At 43.7% G+C, this 24,839-nt stretch overlaps 1 protein-coding gene across 4 annotated transcripts; it reads right to left on the bottom strand.

Annotated features, from left to right (window-relative positions):
* Positions 1-434: 434 nt before the first annotated feature.
* Siah1 (siah E3 ubiquitin protein ligase 1) lies at positions 435-24,093 on the bottom strand. Of its 4 annotated transcripts, XM_087593780.1 has the most exons (3): positions 23,882-24,093; positions 4,196-4,376; positions 435-2,348 (listed from the first exon to the last, which is right to left on the bottom strand). In XM_087593780.1, the coding sequence occupies exon 3, from the start codon at positions 2,344-2,346 to the stop codon at positions 1,498-1,500; it is 849 nt and encodes a 282-aa protein (XP_087449906.1). In that variant the 5' UTR covers positions 2,347-2,348; positions 4,196-4,376; positions 23,882-24,093; the 3' UTR covers positions 435-1,497.
* Between the last annotated feature and the right edge of the window lie 746 nt (positions 24,094-24,839).

The raw sequence follows: 24,839 nt of genomic DNA, 5'->3' as shown, positions 1-24,839 counted from the left end.
ACAGATGGTTAAGTTGGGTGGAGGTAAACTGGTGCCTAGAAACTTGAAAATCAGACTGCAGAGTCAGTACCACACCACTGGAGCTAGGAAAGGATAAAATAACTCACCTTTTTTCACAAAGGAAAAGAATAATCAGCATTAATTAGTCATATTCCCAATGTCCTAATGGAATGAAAGTGGGAGGGAGAGCTGTCCAGTCTTTTCTGTGATTTAAAATAAAACATACTTCAAACAGTGGCATACAATCCTCTGCTCTAAAATACAGACCGGAACAGGAAACTACCTTTGGAGTTTATCCATCTTAGGGCCACAGGGTGAGGGTGTAGCTCAGGGTAGAGCATCTGCCAAGTGCTAGGCCCTACATTCAGTCCTCAGCTCCAGGGAAACAAAAAACAAAAACAAAAACCTAGAGCTAAAGTAAACACATTAAAATGTTTTTTAATTTGCCAGATAATCTTTTAATGAGAATTATAAAAGACCAAAAACATTTTTTTGCAAACTGCCTTTTTTTAAAAACAAATGATTTACTTTAATTACAAATACTGTGTATGATGATGCACTCTTTTGCAAAACCAATAAATACAAGAACCAATTTAAACATGTGATTTGCCCAAGACATTTGAAGAGAGGAAAAGCCTGATTATTTTATAATTTATAGTGATCAGAGTTTACTCCCTAAGCTAACCTTTCAGAGAGTAAGCCTGACCTGACGGCGTAGGACAGCAGTCCTGGGAGGCGAGACCATCCTGTACTTGCTTCAGCCTCGACGAGCTGCTCTGCTCCCTTTCCTTTCTGGAATTCCTATTTCCACAGAAGGGCTGAATTAAAAATGTCTAATAAATTGATTGAAGGAAAAGAAAGTATGTACTGAACACAAACTTCTGACATTAAGCAATTATGGATATCAAAAAGACGCTAACTTAAAAGGTACAAAAGTGAGAAAAACCTGAATTACAGAAAAGAAAGTCAAATTTATTTAATGAAAAACTAGAATAAAAATTAGCAAATACACACACACCAAAAAACAAAACAAAAAACAAAACAAAAAACAACCCCACAGCAGCACTGTGTGTTGACTCACAAGGGGAAAGCGGTGGCCCATGACCACGCAGATGGCTTGTCAGTTAAAGGAAAACCAACCACACACGTGCACGCATGCGTGCACAGACACACACCCCCAAAAAATTGTCAACAATACAATCAATCTACAACAAACACAAAGTTCAGAAATATTTTACAATGTTTCCTTTCTTAATACAAAAGATGCCCATCTTGGGTATATATATTTTTCAGTGGTTTACTGTTGAATTATTTTTAAATATATTAGTGTTACTACATGCAACTGTTTCCTGTATTAACAGCTTTTCTTTTTATTTACCTTCATGTCTAGCTTCTACCTACCAGGAGAGGTTTAGGTTGGCAAGCAGATGGGTGCCTTATTCTCTGTGAAGTCAAATGCAAATTTTAAACACTGGCCAGAAATATTTGATTGCCGTTTCAACACATGGAAATAGTTACATTGATGCCTAAATTGCCATTTTCTGCAAAGAGCTGTGCAATGCTGGTGTCAAACACTAGGCAGTCACTATTCATGATGGCTGTTGCAATTCCCTCATGAATAGACCGAGGGGTGGCTTCCCAAGTCAATCGCCGCCTATGACCATTCAGCTCAAGTCGATATGCAAAATTTTCAGCTTGCTTGCGTGTTCCTATCAGCTGTACAATCGCAAAGAACTGCTGATGGCCATCGTATTTTTCTTGTTTCTCCAAGACTAACATGAAATGAAAGCCAAAACAAGACTGCATCATCACCCAGTCAACAGCACCAGGAAGGTTAATGTCTGTAGCAAGGAAAACTATATCTTCTCCTTGCAGGGTGGTAATGGACTTGTGCTGATGCATCAGGTGGGGCATGACAGCATCCAAGGAGCCTTGCCACTTACAGGAAGCACCAGGGCAGGGGCAGGAGTAAGGCCTGAACTCACAGAGCTCCTCGTGCTCTGCCTTTTCGGTGTGCGGCAGAGTTATCTCACATCCAGAAGAGGCATATTTACAAGGGAAGAGTACGGAGTTGGCCACTTTCTCCATAGCCAAGTTGCGAATGGATCCCAACGGGCCCCGGCAGGTGGGACAACATGTAAGTTTGGGGCGACAGTTGCTACAAACAAGATGGCCACTCTGACACTGAAGAATAGGTGGCAATACATAGTCAAAGCAGACAGGACACTCGAAAAGACTCGCCAAGTCATTGTTGGATGCAGTTGTGCCAGTCAAGGCAGGTACCCTCTGGGATGGTGGACACTTTGAGGTGCCGGTGGGTAATGCTGTAGCAGTCTGACGGCTCATCTCTGTAAAGGAAAACAAGAAAATAAAAGGAAGCAGGGGGAAAGTTACAAATATAACACATTAGTAGATATGTATGTATACATGTCATAAATACTTGTAAAGCATACCACAAAATTTATCGTGAATAAAAGAATAAAATTAAGTAAATATAGTTTTAAATCCATATACAAATAAAATAAAAATTGAACGCTAAAGGTTAATTTTCTGGAGTTATATAATGAGTAAACTGTATTTCCAAAATGTTCTCCAGCATGTTTAAAATACTTTTTTGTTCTTAAAGCAGTGGAAATCTCTGGGTGGACTACACAGAATAAGAATCGCACCAGGCATTGTGGCCACACCTTTAACCCTTGCACAGCAGACACACATACAGGTGGGGATCAGGGAGTTCGAGGTCAGCCTGGTCTGCATACATAGTTTCAGGCCAAGCAGGACTACATATGAAGACCTAATTTCAAAAAAGTTCCTAAACAATAAAGAACTACAAAATTGTCTTTGTCTTAAGAACTTAAATACAGCTGGGCAAGATGGCACAAGCCTTTAACTCCCAACATTTAGGAGGCAGAAGAAAAGGAAAGAAGGAAGAAGAAAAAAAAGGAAGGAGGAAGGAGGAAGAGGAGGAAAGGATGAGGAGGAGGAGGAAAGGATGAGGAAGAGGAGGAAGAGGAGGGGAAGAGGAGGAATATAAATTAAATACAGGGCTGGAGACTGGAGAGATGGCCTAGCAGTTAAAAACACTGGTTGGTCTTCCGGAGGACCAGCGTTCAAATCCCACCACCCAAATGGCTGCTCATTAGAGGCAGCCAGGGCACTCAAACATATTATGAGCAGATAGACACGCAGGCAAAGCACCCATTCACATAAAATAAAAACAAATCTTTTTTAAAAGAAGAAAACCTTAAATTACAATATAAACTTTATTTGGGCTGGACTTTTTTCCCGAGTCTCCACCTCCATCTATTTTTTCTCAAGTCTGAGTTTGCTCATAGCTTCAGGACCTACTGCTTTAGTCCTATGAAGTTCATATGCCAAAGACCATTAGAGCCGGGTCAACTCTTCCCAGCATGAACAGCATCATCACTAGAACTGTGCTCTGGGAATGGGCTCAGAGGTCACAGGGGAAGGAAACCCTGCCATCCTGTTATCTGCCTGCAGACGTCTACTCAGTCTTTTATTAAGGCAGCCAGGTATCACTTCTGTCTCCCATCAGTCAGTGCCTTCATCTGAAGACTGAAGGAATATAAGAAGTGGAGAAAACCACAGAAGATCAAACGCTGGGTGGGGCTGAACAAAGAGCTCCCTGAACCTGTGGGTTCCCTCTTGTGGCTACAGCTTTCACTGTAACTAACCACAAGACTTCTGAGTGTCTGGAGAAAGGACCAGCTAGTGAGGGTCACACACAATAAACAACTTTCCCCAGGACTTTGCCTCTGTGGGATTTGGCAGGTCATAATTTGTCTCAGAAATTGACAAAAGAGCAATCAATGTCCTGACAGTACACTCCCTGAGACTACACTAAACACAGCATTTCTTGCCAGTTATAATCATTTTGTTGCAAAGGCTTTAACATTTCAAAAACAACAGTGGTTACAAATATAGCCAAGTCAACACAATTGAAATTCTAGATTGCAGCAGACTCTAAGGAAACCAGGAGCAGCACTGAAAGTTTACTTTTTTTTTCTTTTGACACTAAAGCAATACTCTCAAGTTCAAAGGGCAAAAAATTACTGACAAATGTTTAGTTTGCCTGTGGCTTTCCGTTTCCTCTCCAGCACACACACAGTGTAAAAGAAACTATCACGAGGCTCATACCCGTGGTATGTAAGATAGAAGATTAATCAGCTCTCACCATCTGAAGTCCTGTGATCCAGGCATCAGGATAAAGAGTACTCTGTAATCTAGTTTCCAACTGAGCAAATTCTTTATGCAGATGATTTGTCCATTTTAGGTCACTTGTGAAACAATGGGTTTGGCATTACCAAAATGGTTTGCTTCCCATCCACTCCACCATGTTAAGTGTAGCTCATTCACTTAAAGGAACACAGTAATTTGAAAAGTGAGTTTTTCAAAACAGCTCTGGTCACATCAAAGACTTCAGTTTATATTTAAATACAATATAGCCAAGTTCATGAGAAAAACACTAGACCAGTGCCTAGACCTAGCAAAATACCTCTAGCACTTATCAGCATAAGCTCAGGTTCATGTTACAACATATTTTATTACCTTCCACACACTGTAGAAAAAGCATACTAATTTCTACTGAGCATGAGCAAAAACTATGGTTGGAGGTATTACAGCACGGAAAACTCCTACACCATTACCAAGTTAGAAAGGTAGAATGCGGCTCCGTCTTAAGCCATAAGTCCCTCAACCACAAAGCTGGCCTAAAGTAGAAACCAAGGACAAGTCTGCAGAAGTTGTGACACACCTGAGGCTTGATTTAAATCGGAGTTGCTGTAGCGCCACTGAACCCTCACTGCCGACCTTACAGAACCTGACAAAGCGGTGTAGCTTAAACCAGAATGCACGAGTTCGCATGGTTTGGTTTCTTAAAGCAGTTGCTTTTATGTCAGTACCTTTCCCCTTCCTGGTCCTGGTCCCAACTGTTGGCAAGCATGTGAGCAGGACTCCTTTCCAGGAATGCAGAAAGCGCGCAGGCTTCCAGGTCATGAGAATGGAGGCTTCAGGTTCCTGCAACCCCCACGGCCAGCCTGCAGAAGCCCCTCCTGGGCCCTGGGCTCCTAAGCACAGAAGGCTGCTCACTTCCATTCCGTATTAATAGTAGTTCAACGGTGGCCTGTTCCCAGGAGAGACAACACCTCCCATGAATTCTAAGCTGTGTGGTCTTAAACCGGTGATCTCCAAAGGCTCAACCAACATAAGGCCAGCAGCTCTGGCGTCCTGCGGCTTAGGCTCCAACACCTGGCAGGCTCCAGGGCCGAGCCAAACAAGAGGGCGGACTTTGCCTCAAGCTCCACCCCACAGACCACCTGAGCAGCTCTGCCTGGCGCCACCAGCAACGTGAAGCCCGTACAGTTGGGAGCAGTTAAGTTTCGTAGAGCATGTTTCCGGAGGTCACGATCTCAGTGCTTTCTTAAGGCTCCAGGGTAGGAAACATACATGCAGGGACGAAGGAAAGCGTCCAGCCAGGCAAGGCCTTTGTCTGAGAATTCTCAAGTTTGCATGTCGGGAAAAACACCCTCCCCAACTCACTCAGAACTCAACCACCATTTTCCTCAATTCTAACTCTGCTGTTTGTGTGCCACCTTATTTCAAACGCCCCCCTCCCCAATGCAGTGAGAATTGTAAGCACACCCAGAACACAGATTATACCCTCGTCCCACTCTGGGAAAGCTTCCTTAACTGGCTTCATTAAACCAGAGTAGCTTGCCTTGTTTTTAAACCAGTCTTATTACCCTTGCCCCATAAAGTCCTGTGTACCTCAGACTTGGATAGTGTCAGCTAGAGCTTCAAAGGTTTAAGCTAGCATTATACCATGCTTAGGACAATCTTCAATACAACCAAAACCTGGCAGGCAGTGAAGGCTCCAATAGAGTGTGGGTTTTTCCCACTTTGAGCACCTTCAGCCCCATCCACCTGCCCCCCTTTATCCTGTTCAGTCACTTTCACCTCACTTTAATACTAAATTACACTGAGCATCTTTAAGAACAGAAATATAGCCTGGACTTTCTAAACTGTACATCTCAAGCTCATTTTGGCAAAAAGCTAAACAGAAAAAAAAATATTAACACCTTTTAATTTTGTCTTAATATTTTCAGAGTATTTAGCCACTGCTAGATTTTTTGTTTTGGGGCGGGTGTTTTTTGAGGCAGGGCTCACTCACTGATCCCAGACTGCCACTGGACTCTGGGAGCCTGAAGATGACCCTAAACTCCTGAGCTTCCAGCTTTCACCACCTCCCAATTAGCACTGAGATTGCTCACACGCCTGGTTTTATGTGGTGCCTGCCATGCCTTGTGAAAAACTAAGCAAGCATTAAACCAACTGAGCTATGTCTCCAGCTCAAATGCGCCTGTTTTGCCTACATGTATGTGTGTACGTATACGCAGCGGGCACACCCTCCCCTCACCCTAAACTCCTGCAGCCCGGGGGCTTGGCTGCCCTTCCCTATTTAATCCGGTCATTTTAATTACCAAGTCTGTTTGTTTGTTTGCTTGTTTGTTTGTTTGTCTGTCTACTCTTTACTCTCTTGGCTCTCCGACTCTCACATGGCCAGGCTCAGGGTCATGCTCACTCTGGACTCTCCCAGATGTCCCTGCCTCTGGCTGTGCTCTCCCTCATATCTACAATAAACCTCTGCCACACGTAGGAGCGATGGCAGCCTTCCTTTTTTATTTTATTCATTCATCTGGAGGTGAAACCATGGGACGGGCATCTATAAGCTCTCTTCCTAGGAAGAGAACCAAGCTGCTGGTGTGACGGACTCCCCTGAGATATGTCTGCAGCATTTGTTTTTGCTGGCTCCTGACATCTCTCAGTTTTGATCCTAAATTCTACTGCTACTTCTCGCCTCCACAGGTTCTAACCAGTCCTCTCCCTGTCCATTCCCTAATGTCTCTCCAGCTCCTACAGTCTTCTACACGCTCCCAAGGTACCCACGTGGGCACTCAACTCATCTCTCAGCTCTGACCCGCTACACTCATGTCTGGATCTCTGCACCAGGACATTTACTGTCTCCCTTTCCCCTGCTGTCATCTTTCTCTACTGGATAAGTGTTCCCTAAGCTGCCAACTTTGTACTATTACTACAAAGGCCACTTTTGTGCCAGGAGCTCACTCCTCTGGCCCTACATAGGCCAAGGTCACGTGGGAAGGGGCACCATTCCTCTGTGATTTGGACATTTTTTTCTCTCTGCCAAGTTTGCCATTCAGTTTGGATTCACCCTGGATAGAAATTCTTGTGACAAAGACACTCCACCCACCTCAGCTCAGTTAGCTTTCGCTGGCCTCCCCCTAGGAACTGCAGTCCCACTAAACTAACTCTGTAGCTCCTGCTCCCAGCTGCCCCCTGAAGTTCCACCTCCCCACTCAGCTGCCTCTTCCTTAAGCCCGTTAGTAGGCTCCTCCCTTGGGCAGAACTCTAAGCCCAAGCCCATCTAGGCCACTGTCTCTATCAGCACCTCTGGGAGCTTATAGAAAATTCCCCCAGTGGGGTTTCAGGTTTTTTGCCCTCCCGCCTCCTTCTCAAATTACCAACAGCTTGGCCTCAGTACAGACCAATGGCGAAAAACTGGCATACTTGATTTCCAACGGCCACAGCACAAATAAACAATCCCCAAATGGCTTACGTCTAAACTTGCTCCACATTTCCTCCACTTCCCACTCTCAAACATCTCTCACCTCTCCACATCTCTGCTACATCTCACTGTGTATGTGTAAACCCTGGTTTACAATATACTGCATATGTAACTCAGACCCAACTGGTTTGTTTGTTTGTTTGTTTAAGATAGGATTTCTCTGTCCTGGAACTCACAGAAAACTTACCTTTAAAGGCTTGTGCCACCATTGCCTGGCTATATTCAACTCCTGTTTTTTAAAGAACTGTCTATCTGGATTCAACTCTTGTTTTAAAAAATAGACCTTCCCCGCCCAAGAAAGAAAGAAAGAGAGAGAGAAAGGAAAGAAAAGAAAGAATGAAAGAGAGAAAGAAGTCTTTTAAACGGCCACATGACTGGCAGCCATCTTACTAAAGTTAAAGGGTATGACTGGCAGCTATCTTTACTAAGGTTAAAGGGTACATGCCATGGGACTTCATAGTATAAAGCGACTAAAGCAACACCTACCCCACGTCTTCAGTCCTACTGGGCCCTCTGCTTCTACTTTCAGACTAAAAAACAGCAGGTCACCAAAATATTTTGGATTGGTATGGATACATGACCTTGAACTCAAATTCCAAGGGGCAAAAATGATAGTAAAATTATAACTATCCAATTATGGATTTACACTGTACATTAGGGATTTGAGTTAAAACATTTAAACAGGATGCACTTCTGCAAACATGAAAACCTAGTTCAACCCCTCACACACACATAAAAAGCCAAATGGGGGAGTTAGTTGTTCTTCCAGCCCTGGGAAATGGAGACAGGATTCCTGGAGCTCCTGGGCCAGGCAGGCTAACGATACTTATCGATGCACTCCAGGTCAGTGAGACCCATTCTCAAAAGAGGTAAATGGGTTGTCCTCAGGTCTCTGTGTGTTTTTCAAGAAAAGGACATGACAGAAAGCTGACATGGAAAAGGAATACCAGCAGTGACTTGTAAGGAAACTCAAATTTGTGAAGCATCTGCTGCTTCCGAGATCCCCTATTTGAGGCTACTGTTGTGAGAAAGAAAAAAAAAAAAAACTATCAGAACCTCATTAGTACTATGTAAAAGGAATACTGCAATATGGTTAATAAATCAAATGCAAAATAAGAGTGAATCATCTTAGAAGTGACACATCCTAGCATCTGAAGTGTTCGTTAAAGGAAGAGTGCACCCTGGAAGCATTGGTTCTAGTAACACAGGACCCCCAAATATCCCAGAAGTAAGTGCTCCGCCACTAGGTGTCTGCGTTTCCACAAACTCCTGAGTGAAGCCAGCACTACAGTCCACATGGAAGCTGCAACATGGAGGCCGTAACTAAGTATAAAAACTGAAAGGGGAACATCAAGTTATTAACAGAAGGCAGTACCGGAGAAGCCAAAGTCAAAGACATAGAATAACTCAAATGTACATCATTGCTAGGATAAATGTGTCTTCCTTAAATTCTTCAAGAACTCAAATTATTCCTATTTTTTTTTCAAAAAGAGGTAAAGTAATAATAAGCAGACATACTTAACTATGCAAAACCTCAAACAATAGTGATGGAAGGAATGTTTATGAAAACCACTACTGAAGTAATTAATCAAATGATTAACAAGAAATGGACGTCTAGGCCCAGCAGAGATACAAGCCCTAATCAGCACTTTGGAGAGGGAAGAAGGCAGTGCCAAACTCCCCGAAATCTCTGTGCTAATCAATAGCTGAAAGCTGGGTGTTAGCAGGTTAGATAGAAGACAGAGCTGGTGGCCAAGAATATAGCTTTGTCACTCAAAAACTTGACCCTTCAAAGAGGGGAGCTTCTTGGCTGGCTAAAGGTAGGGTTGACTGCCAATGGCCAATGATTTAATAACCATGTTTAAATATTGAGGCCTCCACAAAAGTCCACAAGTCCAGGGCTGAGTTTCCAGAAAGAGGGTATGTTGCAGGCTCTGGAGGACATACATATGAGGAAGACACAGAAGTTCCGCCCCTTCCCTTCTAACTTGCTTTATTTCTTCTTCCTGGTTGCTCACCATATGTTATTGTGTGTGTGTGTGTGTGTGTGTGTGTGTGTGTGTGTGTGTATGATATAATATGTATATTACATAATATCATTTATAACAGACATCAGCAAAATATGTCCCAGAGTTCTGTGAGCCACCCTAGCTAACTATCATACCAAATCAGAGAAGTCCTGTTAAGTCTATTTTATATCCAGCCACAGCATATTGTTGGTCAGATGTGTAAACTATAATTTGAGAGTGACCTCCGAACCTCCAGACCCAGAGCTTAACCTGTAGGGTCAAACTTCTAGGAGAGAATATAAACTGAATTACAAGACACCCAATTGTTGCTGGCTAGAGAAAGTGATATGTATAAAACCCATTTCTATCTAAAGCTAAGGTTCTTAAGAGTAAAGCAGAAAGGGGTATTTTCCCCTACTCTCTTTAGCAAGGTAGTAATCACATGGTAAGGAAATAGTAACACACAGCCATGATCCAGGCCACCCAGAGGGGACTTATGCAAAAGCAGCCTTGGATACAACTGGTAAGAGTCACCCAGAAGGATGAAGAAGGTGTGGTTTGAGAGTAGCACTTAAGAGGAAGCCCATAAAGAGAACCAAGTGCAAGGAGGTTGGAAGACTGACAGACTTCTCACTTTTCTGTCCTTAAGTAGAACACAGTGAGCATTAGAGTCCAGTAAACAAAACAGGGGAGCAGATCCAAGAAACAGAACAAGTAACATCAGTAATAAGGTGAAGAGAGATTTTTAATTCAAACAAGAACCAGTCTGTCAGAAGAAAGAACTCAGTACATAGGGAACTATGTACGGAGGCCTGGTGGGTCTGGCCAGTAATCCCAGGTACATGAGAGGCTAAGGACAAGTAAAAGTGAGTTCAGGGCCAGACTGGACAAGTTAGTGAGCTCTTATCTCAAAACAGGCTGTAGCTCAGTGACCACACAGGGCTTGTTGCACGTCCACGCCCCCTCTGTGCACAAAGTGCTGGGCTTCAGAAAATAACGGAGCTTCCTCCGTATCAACAGAACAAAGCATATGCATAGTCAGCCTGGAGAGGGCTAAGAAAACAGCAGTTCTCCATTTTCGCTGTAAAGGAAGTATAGCTGCCCTTTCATATGAGTCTCTGAGTTCTCTGCCAGCTAGAGTCCCAGCCTCAAAAGCAACAAAACCCAACTAACCAAAGAGGCCATTGCAGACAGAAGCAAGCCTGCTAAATGTTACATCAATGTGAATCCTCGAAACTTCTTCCTACTGTCTTTCTTCAGCCAAAGGAAAAGTGATCTGCCACTATTAGCTCAATATATTCTCTTGTCAGTACACCAAACCCAAGAATAACCAAATGACTGCCAGCAGTACTGGATTCCCAAAGTACATGGAACCCTGCAAATCTCAGACTTCACTGAAGTTAGTTCTACTAGACAGCACACTCAATTTGCCTACTGTAATGTCAAAAATGAAGTATTAGCATTCCCTAAACAAAATACCTTACTATTCCAACACAGTATTTTTCCTTCTTTGTGCATTAACAAGTCTAAGATCCACAATGCCAGGAATTGTGGGTAATATTACAGCCTACATTTACTGTGGTTTGGAGATGGCAGAGTTTAATTTAAAATTAGGCACACTTAACAGACTACCAATAATTTACTCTGTGTTCTCTGAGAACTTTTCTTCCCTATTAAATCAAGAACTTGACCTTTTCAATTAAAAAAAGTTTCTACCTACTCTTAGATCTTAATTGATAGTATTAATAATCTTACATTTCTGAGCTACTTGTTTAAATTTTCTTTCTCTTAAAACTCTGTTTTTGCGTCTGTTTATCTGTGCACCATGTATGGCTGGTGTCTGTGGAAGCCAGAAGAGAGCTTCAAATACCCTGTGCCATGAGCCACCATGTAGGCCCCAAACCTGAGTCCTATGGAAGAGAAGCCAACTGCTGAGCTGTCCCTCTCCAGTCTGCTTTTTAAGTAAAACTCAGACTTCCTACAGTGCCACGATAGTCTACCTTATAACTGAGGTGGCTACTGACTGACTACTGGGAAGGTAGCAAGCACGTACAGCATGGATATCCTACGTGAGGGTGATTCATGACTCAAGTAGGACAGTGAGGGATTCTATCACATAAAGTTGAAATGTACGTATTTTCTCTGGAATACAGCTGATCACAGATAAATGAAACTTCAGAAAGTAAAATGACAGATATAGGGAAATATAATAATGTTTCCCTTTCCCATTTACCAGAAAAAATAAATGTGGTAAACCTTTTCTGTTACATCCACAGTATCTGAACAAAGCTTTAAAATAGGTTAGCCCCTAACTCTCAGCATGTGAAGTTCTTGCCTTTCCCACTTAGGCTAGGTGAGCTCTGCACTGTGCTCTGTGTCCAGTGATACAAAGGCAATTGCTATATACTGATTTTAGGTTCTTTACCCCTAACAGCCTGTGTGTAGGCCTCTATTTTACAGGAATGTCTACACACACACACAAAGCATCAATAAATCTGAAGTCCAAAATGATATGACACTTAAATGTTTTTTAAATTTTGGGCCATTTCAGATTTTGAGGTTAGAAATGCTTAACTCGTAAAATGTATGCAAATATCCCCAAATCCAAAGAACACTAGAATTTGAAACATTTCTCTGAGTTCAATGGAGCAAACTGTCCCAGACATTTAGCTCTCTGAATAAAAAACTCTGTGTTCGTTTTGTTTTTGAAACAGGCTGTTGTCTGCACTAGTCTCTAACTCACTAGGATGATCGTGAACCCTTGATCTTCTTTGCTACCATGGTGTCTTATGAAGTTCTGTGGATCAAACTCAGCTTCGTTCCCATTTATGTTGGATAAAAACACTACCAACCAAACTCTATCCCCTGCTAAGTATTCTGACCTCCAGAACAATCTGTCTGCACGCTGACCAGACTGCATGCATTCCACAACTGCCTTAAGAAATAAATTTAGCACACTGAATGTACTGAAATATTGTATTTCAGTACATTTTGTTTGCAAGTTCTGAACTGTCACCACCATAGGAAGAAGTTTACAGATCTGCTTCCTGCCTGGAAAACTATTTACTAATTGTGGTGGTTTCTATCTCAGTGATCCTGAGAAGTGACCTGATCACTCATTTTCTCTCCAAACACCTATACTTCAGAGTTGCCCACAGACACTTTTTCTTACACTGGTAACTTGGATGATTCTTTAAAATTTTCTAAGAACTTAAATTTGTACCTCTAGGTACAGCCTTCACCAGAGTCTAGCCAGGTAAATGGATGGATTAGAAAAGATCATACTGAATGAGGTAACCCAGACCCAGAAAGACAAATGTTGCTAGCTCACTCTCTCATCTGAGGCTCCTAGCTGCAAGTCTGCAGGTGTGAATATAAATAAAACCTAGAGTCACCTCAAAAACCAGGAAAGTAAAGGAACTATGGAGAGGAAGGAAGAGCATCAGAGGGGAATAGCAGAGTACAAGTAATGGGAAGATATGGGAAAATGGAAGGCGGGTGGGGGAAAACTTATCCAGAAGGAGGGAGGTAAACCACAGGAGGAGTGCAGAATAGCAGGAAAGCTGTCTGAAAAAGTCATAAGGAATCATTTACTATCTATTTCCCTAAAATTACACATATATATAAATCTGTGTATAAAATATACATATAGTTTAAATAAAAATTTTCCTTCTGGGCTGACAATGCTTCCTTACAAGAACCATAATGTAGCTAACAAAAAAATCCAACACCATGCAAAAGAAACCTTCCTCTGAGTTGTTGGCCAGGGCTATTCAAGAGACTCTGAAAACCTTACAGGCTATTGCTGTTGCCCTTGGTTGCCTCCCTATTGTTGAAGGTACTATGTACTTTAGACACAGGACCCAGAGACTGAACTGGATCTAGCCTGAAAGCCTCATCTCTGATGTCTAGCTTCATGGTACCACCAGGTGCCCATGCAAGCTTCCAAAGGATGAAAGCATCCAATACTTCTACTCAGCTACGACACCTATGAGCCACAGTAACCGCCAGAGTGCAGTGGCCTGACTATCTTGGTGGTAACCAATGGCTTTCTAATTGGACATAAGTCTACCCAACAAGAAGGAAACCATGACTGGTACTGGAAACCTAGCCAATTACTTAGGGCTAGTGAGATCATGGACCTTGGAGAAAAACCTACAACCACTTTACTACACCAACATAATTCCTAATCACACTCTAAATATTTATCCTTATATACACAGGTAAGTGTTCTCACCCCTCATCAAAGGGAACTCTCTTCCTAACAGACCGTAGCAAAAAACTTAAACCAATCACACTGCAGAGAATAAGAGACTGTGTGATGCCCAGTCCCAACTGACACATCTACAACAAAATCCCTGCACCTAGGGTTAGGTTCGGAGGATCACTGTGTAAGGGGAAGAGAAGTGGGAAGACTGTTAGGAGACAGAGAATCTGGGAGTGGTGCACACTTTTAATCCCAGCACCCGGGAGGCAGAGGTGGGTGGGTCTCTCTGAGCTCAAGGCCAGCCTAGATTACAAAGTGAGTTCCAGGATAGCAAGGGCTGTTACACAGAGAAATCTTGTCACAAACAAAACAAAACAAAACAAAACAAAACAAAACAAAACAAAGCAAAGCAAAACAAGAGAGACAGAGAGAAAAACAGAAGTTTGTCAGTTTGCTGCGAGACTGTCTCCTAGAAATATCAGAAACTAAACCCATGATGTCGCTCTCATAAACAAGGCTACCTAGAGAAGACATAAACAATTACATCACTAATGGACAAGCTAACATGAGGTGGGAAAATTCACAGAAATCCTCAATCCTACAGAAGGAACTAAAGGCAAATCGGGTAATGCTGAGGAGAAAAAAATGGTTGTCCCCAGGGAAGAACCCTCCCCTGAGCTGGTTATCCAATAATACCAAGTGGTCAACTCTGTGATCACATAATATACAGTTAACATTCTACAAACTGAGCACGTTTTATTTATATATTATTTAATATACATAACAAAGAAAAAGAGGTCATGAGTTTGAGAAAGCAAGTCTGGGGTGCATGGGAGGACTGAGGGAGGAAAAGGGGAAATTTATGTTAATTATAATTTTAAAAAAATAAAATTATTTTTAAAAAGTTTCTCTTGGGCTGGAGAGATGGCTCAGTGGTTAAGAGACATTAAGTGCACTGACTGCTCCTCTTCCAGAGGTCCTGAGTTCAATTCCCAGCAACCACATGGTGGCTCACAACCATTTGTAATGGGATCTGATGCCCTCTTCTGATGTGTCTGAAGACAGCTACAGTGTACTCAGATATGAAAAATAAATATTTAAAAAAGTTTCTCTAGTCCAAATTAAAACAAAACAAAAAATAACAACAAAAAAATCTGTCTATAATTTCAGCACACATACCTAAAACAACCATCTTATTGTCCCTCCTTTAGAAAAAAATCGTGTAAGGATCTAACCATTCCTCAACAGCTTTACAGCATCATCTGGTCTAAGACAGCATTTCCTCACCTACAAGATCGATTACAATATCTTCCTAATCCAATCTTCCTCTCTTTCCATATTCGTCTCCCACATTTACCCACTAACATGTTCTAAGCACAGCAAGCTTAGTCAATTCAAATTTATATGACATCATCTCAGGCCTTTGCTCCACACCCTCCCCTGGTTGCTCACACAAGAATGAAAACTACATTCCCACAAAGAGCACCATGATGACATGTGCAACAGTCTACGTCAATCTCCCGACTCTTCCATGACAAGGCTGGGCTGTTCTACTGTACTGGGTCTTGTCTCAAACACACTTCTCCTGGATGTCCACATGGCTAACTCCTTGACTTTCTTCAAATCTTTGTACATACATTACTTCCTCAATGAGACCAACCCTGTTTCTCTATTTTGAATTGTAACCTCAATCTGAGCATGGTGGAGCATTGTCTGTAACCTGAGAAGTGACACAGAGAGCACCTCATTCAAGGGAGCTGGAGAAATGGCTCAGCAGTTAAGAGCACTTGCTGCTCTTACATAGGACCCAGGTTCAATTACCAGCACCCACACGGCAGCTCGCAACTGTCTGTAACTGCAGGGATCCAACATCCTCAACACAACATACATGTAGTCAAACACCAATGTGTATACATACAGTTCTAGAAAAGAACCAATTCCTGCAGGTGCCTTCTGACTTCCATACACATTGCCATGCCACACGGACATGTGAACACGCCCCATACACATCATACACACATTAAAGTGTAATTTAAAAAAAGATTTTTAACCAAAAAACTCAAACTGTGCCCTGACTCCTAGCCCCTCTTTTGTGCACTCCTAAAACAGTGTACGCCTTAACCTTCTTCTCTCCTTACTTCGCAGCCCTCTCTAGGGTTTCTTCCTTAGACTGTTATTACTTTCTACACACTCCCACAATTTACTTATCTTTATTGTTCCAGGACCATTCACACTTACCTGGGAGGTGAGATTTGTCTAGTGCAACGATGTACCTCGAATACTGAGAACAGTACTTGGTACATGCAGCATGACCTCAGTAAACATTTCTTGGATGGGTAAGTAGAAAGCACAGAAGCAGCCCTTTTGACCAGCCATATCCAACTACAGAGCACTATGGGATTGCTTTTTAAATTCCAACTACAGAGCACTATGGGATTGCTTTTTAAATTCTTGAAGAAAACCATTATCCTCATTCTCTTCCATTCAAATCAAATTATGCTGAGAGGAAAATAATGATGCAAGGTTTTGAAACACTACCTCCTCTATAAATGTTCTCAGGAACCTGGACGAGCTCTCCAAAGTCGAGGGAAGGTAGCAAGAAGGAACTGGGACTGCAGTAAACAGAGCTAAAATAAACTCAGTGCAGTGAAGAGAGCTCTAAGAATGACAATTTAGACAGCCCACAGCCTACAAGCGACTTGAACATTTAGAAAAGTAGCAGGGGATTTGGTGACAGCTACAGCAAAGCACCAGGAACAAAGTAAGGCATAAAACACAGAGCACCGACTGTGAGGAGTAAATAAACAGCACATTCACTGTGCAGCACATTCACTGTGAGATCCACTTGTAAGCCACCTGTCTAGCCAGGCTGAGGCACACACAGACCTGGGAAGAGTAAGTGTAGCAGGGGGAGGTCCATTCACAGCAGGAAACCAACAGACAAGAGATAAGCATAAAAATAGTCAGTGAGGCCTCGCTGTTCACAAAAAGCAAGAAGCAAGAAGGGAGTTGTCCTTTAAAACCTTGTAGAGCGCTGGCCCAAGGTTAAGAGTCTCCTGACTGTTGTTCCTGGGCTGGGTGAGCTATGTGGTTCCAGCACCTACAGAGCAGCTCATATCCTCCAGTTCCAGAAGATACAATGCCTTCTTATGGTCTCCTCAGGCACTAGGCAAGCATCAGGTGCCTGCAGGCAAAACTCCAAATACTAAAAACTGTAACCCTTGAGAGGGCTGTGAGCCGGCTTCTGTAGACTGAGTGACAGAACCCTTTGCCTGGCACTTGAGAGGCCTATGTTCCATCCCTAACACAATAAAACAAGAATCTTGCAGAAGCTAGGCACAATGGCTCACACCTGCAGTCTCAGTGCTTGGGCGGCAGACACAGACAGAAGGTTTGCTGTAAGTTGACCAAACAGGACTACACAGTGAATTCCAGTCTGGGCTACACAGCTAGACCCTGTGTCACAACCAAACAGAAACACACAAAAACCTTGTGATTGTATACTATATACAAAATTTTTTCAACCAAAAGTTCAGAAAAGTAAGAAAGTGACATATACAAATTTGTTTTCAAAGATTTTAGCCTTAACTCTTGGCAAAAATGTGGGGTGGTGTCCTTGGAGAACACTTAATGTAAAAGGCTCTCACAATTAAGCTGTTTACATCACAACAGTAAGTGTATATCTCTGAGATCCAGCCCATTTTCTTCCAAGGGTCTTTCTTCTGATTCACACGTTGGCAAAAGTGTAGGAACACAAATGCCTACAATTCCACGTATAGAAAGGCATAAACTGAAAACAGCTCTTCCTTAAGAAAGTGGTTTAAACGCAGTCGAGATAACAGAGTGCTGTGCTGCATAAGACTACTTGTGTATTATACATGTAAGAATCAACTGCTAAAATGTCAGGTGTCTAGAACACAGCTCAAGAGTAAGGCACTCATCTCGCATGTCTGAGGCTCTAGATTTAACCCCAGCACCACTTAGCAACAGGAATAACAATAAGCAGAGGGAGAAAGGCACAGAATAGAATCAGCACAGAAGACTTGGGGCAAATGAACCTAAATCATAAGTAAGAATCAAGTTATATCACTTCAAAACTTGTAAGCACAACTCCTTTTGATATGGTTGCTCAACAATTACTAACAGATATCAATCATTTAATGGGAAAATGCCTATTTCAGTCATATCAAAAAAATTAAATTTAGGGCTGGAGAGAGATGGCTCGGTGGTTAAGAGCACTGACTGCTCTTCCAGAGGTCCTGAGTTCAATTCCCAGGAACCACATGGTGGCTCACAACCATCTGTCATGGGATCCGATGCCCTCTTCTGGTGTCTGAAGACAGTGACAATGTACCCACATACATGAAATAAATAAATCTTTAAAAAAAAAAAAAAAAGTTGTCTGTTCTTGCAGTGTGAGTTCTTGCTATCTGAGTTCAGCTCCTAGCACCCATATTGGGCAGCACACAACAGCTATAACGCCAGCTACAAGAGGTCCGACATCTTCCTCTCGTCTGAGGGCACAGCATGCTCACACATAAATCCACACATAATTTGAAAATAAGTAAGTGTATAAATGAGAAAACCTATAAACCGGGAGTTGAGAAGTTGGCCTGGTGCTTCAGAGCACTTACTGCTCCTCAAAGGACACAGGTTTGGTTCCCAGCACCTCCATGGCATCTCACCACTGCCTGTAACTCCAGTCCCAGGAGAGTTCCAGCTACAGAGTGAGAACCTCTCACAGAAGACCAAAAAGGAAAGAGAAGAATAAGGGAAAGAAAGAAAAGAAATATTGCTCACTGGCAGTCTCTGTTTTCAAATACAGATTTTTTTTTCTCCTTCTGGTTCACATAACCAAACTTCTATTCAAAACAAATAAAAAATGTACAAATAAAAATACAAATAAGTTCAATATGTTCAACTTAATGAAAAATCTTTGCCAAACAGAATTACTTGGTCAGACTTTATCAGCATTATTCAAACTGCAGTTTCTGTTGACTTACAGCAAAGCACGCACATAGGCACAGGCGTGCACTTGCACACACGGGCATACATGTGCACCCGTGCACCCACGCACGCGTTCTCTCTCTCTCTCTCTCTCTCTCTCTCTCTCTCTCTCTCTCTCTCTCTCTCTCTCTGTACTGGGATGTGACATCATGGCTGGTGACCTTGTCAGGAACAAACTTCACAAGAACTAAAACAGATGGGAAGGGGCACAGGCAGCATTAATCCATTCATAGAAAGCTTAGAAACAAGTAAATTCCATCTGTGACATCCAAAAGCAAGACATGTCTCCTGTGGGGAGTGGTAATTAGGATGAGGAAAGAGGGTTCTGGAATGTTCTTAACCCAGGTGACTGGTTACAATAGGGGGTTCACTTTATGAAAACTCAAGGCCTACACATGATTTGAGTACCTTTCTATATGTAGTTATGTAAAGTGTCAACAAAAAAGTTTACATTTAATAATCGAAGTGCATCAATCAACTGCTTTAATATTCCCTTCCCGGAGGATCTCCTTGGACTGCAATCAGGAGTCATCAGCAAGCAGTTGCTAGCAGCTCATCCTGTTCCTCCTCAGACCTTTGAACCCATTTCTACACCTCTGACCTGCCACATACAGAATTCCTGCATTTACCCAGGGTTTCACCTTACCTTTCAGAAAAGACAGCAGAAACCACCAAAGCCAAACTGCTTTATATTCCCTCCCTCAAGCTTACACACTAACTTTTCTCCCTTGAAAATTAATTCAAGAAGAACCCAGCCTGCCATCTTCCCACTTCTAAATGTTACCCTCCCTCTTGACCCCGGTCTCTCCAACTTGAGCAAGCATACACTACTTGCCCCATCCAGCTTCTGTGTCACCCTATTCCTGACTTTCTTTCTGCCTCAGACTCACTCGCGACATCTCAGCACAGGTTCATCAGAGCTCTAAACTCTACCCCATCCTGCCTCACCACACCTCCTCCAGTCTTTCTCACCTTGACAAGTGGCAACACAGCCCAGTCATTCGAGCCAGAAATCTTATTCCTCCCTTTCTCAGGCTCTCCGACCTGACCCAGCAGCAGATCTGTTGTTATGGATCCAATGGATGCCTCCAGTCCATCTTCTCTTCATTTTCACTACCAGCTCTTTAATCCAGACCAGAATTAGCTAACACAGTTTACAAAAAGTAATCATGTCTCCAAACAACTAAAGCGACCTTTAAACGTCGGTGGATTATGCTATCCTGGTAAGTTAACCTTTTTGAGTTTCCTCAGTACTCTTAAACGCACATTCCTGGCTGACTCAGTAGACTCTAACCACCTGCCTGCTCCCCGGTCCATCACTTCATTTCAGTGACACTCTCCTGGCTCAACACTCCCAATTTCTGCAGCCTCAGGACCTTCACCTGCTCCAGTCCCTCATCTCCCTTCAAATGCTACCACCCCAAGCAACAGCTGTCCCTACCACCCCATCTCTCCTGCAGTACCTTTGCCTCCTTTTATAGTATATAAAATAACCTGTAATTTTACTTCTTCACTAGAATGTAACTGGTAACATCAGAAGCACTTTACTGCGTTTTGAACTGTCTAATCTATTTGCACATTGCTTCTAATGCAGAGGTGGGCAGTAGCTCTGCTCTCAAGGATCTTAGGTGTGTGTACTCTTCAACATCTGTTGGTCCTGGAAACACACGGCCCATCAAAAAGGAAACAGACAGGGCCAGCTCAGGCAAATGACAGATGACAGAGCCAAAAGACATATCCAGGTCTGTCTCTTAATGGCCTATCCTTTTAATGACACAATTCCAGTGGTACTTCAAGAGTAGGACCAGGGAGGTTCAAAGAGAAATATACTTAACAGCTGCTCACATGGTACTGGAAACTAAGACTCAGAGAAACTAATCCCAAACTAGCAAAAACAGACATTGAAGAGTACACACAACAACCACAAAGTACCACAAAAATGTACAGTGCTCAAGGAACAGAATAATCTAGTTTGAATAGGTAGGGCAAAATGAAACCCTAGGGTAAGGCTGGGAAAATCCATTTAAGTCAATGTAAAAATGCCAGTCATTTAGCATTGATTTACTCAGCACCAACCATATGCCAATGAAGTGCGGAGCAGGTGGGGACAAGGACTAAATCTCAAGTCTATTTGGTTAAACAACCAGAGAAAAGTAGCAGCTCAGGAGACACTGCTGTAGAGACAAGCAGTACTGTGGGCACACGGGGAGATAGCACCCGGTTCAATGTGAAGTTCATGAAGAGCTCACTAGTGACGACCTGGCTATTATGAAATGAGCAGAAAGAGAAGGACCTGGAAGCACACAGTCCATCAAAGGAAACAACAGACAGGGCCAGCTCAGACAAGGCTCTGTACTGACTAACACATTAAAGACTGTGGGACTACATGCGGAAGGCCTTTCCAGTCAGGTTCATAGCTTTAACTAGAAACCTCATTTATACTGATAACATAAGGGGTAAATCAGGGCTGGAGAGATGGCTTAGTTAAGAGCACTTGTTCCAGAGGACCCCAGTTCAGTCATGCATATCAGACAGCTCACAGCAACCTGTAACTCCAGCTCCAGATCTGACTGCCCTCTTCCAACCTCTGCCATCAGATGATTACCAGTAACTATAAATATTATATAGAAGAAATTTTCTTCTTCAGATTTGTCTGGTTCTGGGGAGGGAAGGAGTCCTTAGGTTTTCATAAAGATCTGGTGAAGCCAAAGTCTAAATGAAATACATCAAACATTTAAATATTTCACTTATAGAAATTTCTATTTTTATTTAAAGATCTGAAACAGATTTAGTTAAGAGAATTTCCAATCTTTAAAAACTGAGTGTCTCAACTACCATAAAATATGATTTACGCAGTCATCTAAAACTATGCAGTCACTAAACTTGTTTTGTTACCTTAATTATGTAAGACTGGTTTTCAAAATACCTTACACATAGAAAACAAAATCTCCTCTTCAGATCAGTGGTTCATCTGGGTACTTCCCGTGTAACTTATTAATTTTTATAGAATAGCACATTCTTTAGACATTAAGAATACAGTGATTTTTTTTTATATGTTTGTTTTTGGTGACATGGTTTCACTAAATTGCCAAGGCAGACCTTAAATTTTTCTATTCTCCTGCCTCAGCCTCTCAAATGTTGGAATTCCTGGTAACTAATGTGAGTTCAGGTTTCTACCACCAAGCCTAGCTTTCAAATGTAGGAATTTCCCCCAAGGTTTGAGGGAGCAGATATTCTGAAGCAAAATAAACTACATTTGTTTCTAAATGTAATCTTTTCTTTCTTAATTTCTCTCTTTCATACTATCCAGTCGAATTTACAATTACCCAAATTTGCTACACTATTTCAGTTTTAAATACTGTTACAAAACTGGTGCAAAATTCCCAGAGGCAGTCTCTTACACCAATTCCCACATAATAAAGTTAAAGCCCACTTTAAGTAAAAAGCTCTGGACCAAATTGCGACTAAACTATCCAGATTGCAAGTTTGTATCGTTATTTAAATTTCCAAAACAAAAAAAAACAAAAACGGATGGTTAATTTATGGAATCCACTTTTAGAAAATTTTCCTCTACCAGTCACAAACTTATCCCATAGGTAAACACAATCCCCACCACACGTGAGCCAATCGCTCTGAGACAGTTACTGTGCCATCCCATTTGTCACAGCAGGCTTTGCTCTTCAGCAGCTTCTGAAGGAGATGGTGACACCACAGGTAACTACACTAATTAAAGGGAGTCACTGTCCTACTTTTCCAAGTTAGGTAATTGAAGTCCTTGAAAGTGAACTGATCCATAAACTAAAACTGCTAAAAGGAAACTTCATTTGACTTTCCAAATTCCACAATGTACTGTATCTACCAAGTCACATCCCCTATCACTCAAATCCCAAAATTCCATCATTTCAGAAAGCATATCATTGTCCTCTAAATCCTTTCATTTTTTTTAAACGGTAAAACCCAAATACTAACCCGATTTTATGTAACCCGATTTCAAACATTTTGGTCTATGTACTTCCAATGCATCCATGCCAAAATAACTTAAGCGTATGTTATGAGGCAAGGGTCTTTAGCAGTAATCATTTACTCTGATCGCTTAGTACTTACTCCAAGAGCTCTCTGCACATCAACTATTTCCCATCTCGTTCTCAAAGGCTTAAGCCAAATACTCTCCATTAGACCCATTTTTCAGATTAGGAAGATGAAGCACCAAAATCGTGCCCAAGGTCACAAACCGGTGGGGCAGGATTTGAATCAAAGCAGGAGGACAGAGTTCGGAGCCCAAGCTCCAAATGCTTTAACGAGTTAACATTTCACCCTGGACAGTCGCCTATCAAGAAATGGTAAATGTTCAACGCTAAGAACAGCAGTTAGATGCCCTGTCCTGCATCCACGTTCAGGGTTTCCATGACTTTGACAAATCAGCTAGATGGCCTCGTTTTCCAAATGCACAAATGTGACTCTTCTGCCAGGGTAAACAAATTCTGTATCTTTCCAGGAACGGACGGTCCGCAGCGGCCAGGGCGTGCACACTAAGTTGTATCTGGGAGCGTGGAGGAAGGACCCCGAACTATCCCGCAAAGGAAGCTGGGCGGAGCAAGGCTTAGGCTTAAAGGCTGGAGCGGCCCAGGCGGGCGTCCGCGCGCTCGCTCGTGGCGACATAAACAAGGGAGGAGGCTGCGTTCTTCCCCGCACAATAAAGGCGCGGGTCCGGGGGAGGCCACCCTCCCAGAGCCGCCGAGGCAAGGCCGGACCGCGGCCCGCGCAGCGCGCGGCTGACCTCCGCCATGTTGGCCGTACACCGGGCCGCACAACAAAGACTGAGCGAGGGCGCGGGCCATAGCTTCGGCGCGCCCGCCCGCCCTCCGCCTCCCCTCACCGCCGCTCTCGGCTGGGCCCGCCCGGAGAGGCCGAGACAAAGGCGCCGCGGCTCCGCAAGGGGACCCGCCAGCCCTCCCCGGGCCGCAGCCGGCTCCTCCCTCCAGGCCGCCCGCTTACCTGTGGGCGGAGAGCGCGCCGCGGACCCCGGCCCCGTCTAACGCGCCCGGTCGCCAGCTGCCGCCGCCGCCACCGCCGCCACCGCGGACCGCGCCTCCACCTCTCCCGGCGCCGAGACCGACGGGACACCCTGGGCCGCCGCCCTCGAGAGCGCGCCCGCCCGGCAGCCCGGCTTCCCTGCCGCCGCCGCCGCCGCCGCCCCGCGCGCTCTCGAGCTCGCCGCGCGCGCCCGCTAAGTACCACACACTGCGGCGGCCGCCATGAGCGGGCGCGCGCAAAGAGCCCGGCTGGGAGGGGCTTCCGACGGCCGCGCAGGCGCAGAAGCGGCTGGCGGCTGCGGCCCGCGCGCGTACCGCGCTACTGGTTCCCGCGGTGGCGGTTGGCGTCGAGACGCTTCGGTTACCGGAGCTGCACCCCGAGCATCCCCGCGAGGCGGCCGTGCTGTCTCGGGCCCTTCCTATGGAATTGACTTGGTTTTGCGCCGGCCTCTCCCGGGGCCCGCGGCCTGTAGCGGCCGCCACGACCCCACTGCTGGAGGAAGAGAGGGCCGCGCCTCCCGGTAGGCTAGTTGAAAGCTGGCCAGTTAGAAGCACGCCTTTAACTCCACTTCCCCACTTATCTGGGACGCTCCTCGTTGGGGACTGTCCATCCTGCTACTTTAGATTAAAAAACAGCCGGGCACTAGGGAAGCAGAACCAGGATCTTCACAAGTTTGGGGCCAGTCTGCTCTATGTAGAGGGTTCTAGGACTTCACGGTGAGATGCTGTATCCAAAATAAATGAAGACCCCCATCTTAAGAGCTAGGCGTGCATTCGTGAGGAGTCCTTGCCTAGGATAAGACTCAGTTCCTAGTTGCCAGTGAAGGGGTAGAAGCCTTTAAATTCGATTCTGTGGTGTGAGATTCTTGGGAGGTCAGAGGACCACTTGTGGGGTGCTGGGGGTGGAGCGCGAGTGGTCC

Source organism: Rattus norvegicus, chromosome 19 (genome assembly GCF_021556685.1).
Source record: "Rattus norvegicus strain SHRSP/BbbUtx chromosome 19, alternate assembly SHRSP_T2T, whole genome shotgun sequence".
Lineage (NCBI taxonomy): Eukaryota > Metazoa > Chordata > Mammalia > Rodentia > Muridae > Rattus > Rattus norvegicus.
Note: the sequence above shows the minus strand (reverse complement) of the source record. Positions and strands in the feature narration are given on the sequence as shown.

Excerpts from the sequence above, each read along its gene's own strand:
- Siah1 (XM_087593782.1), bottom strand. The coding sequence starts at position 5,115 with ATGGAAGTGAGCAGCCTTCTGTGCTTAGGAGCCCAGGGCCCAGGAGGG. Across the intron at positions 2,349-4,922 it reads CAGGACCAGGAAGGGGAAAG|AGATGAGCCGTCAGACTGCT; the intron begins GTACTGACATAA and ends TTTCCTTTACAG.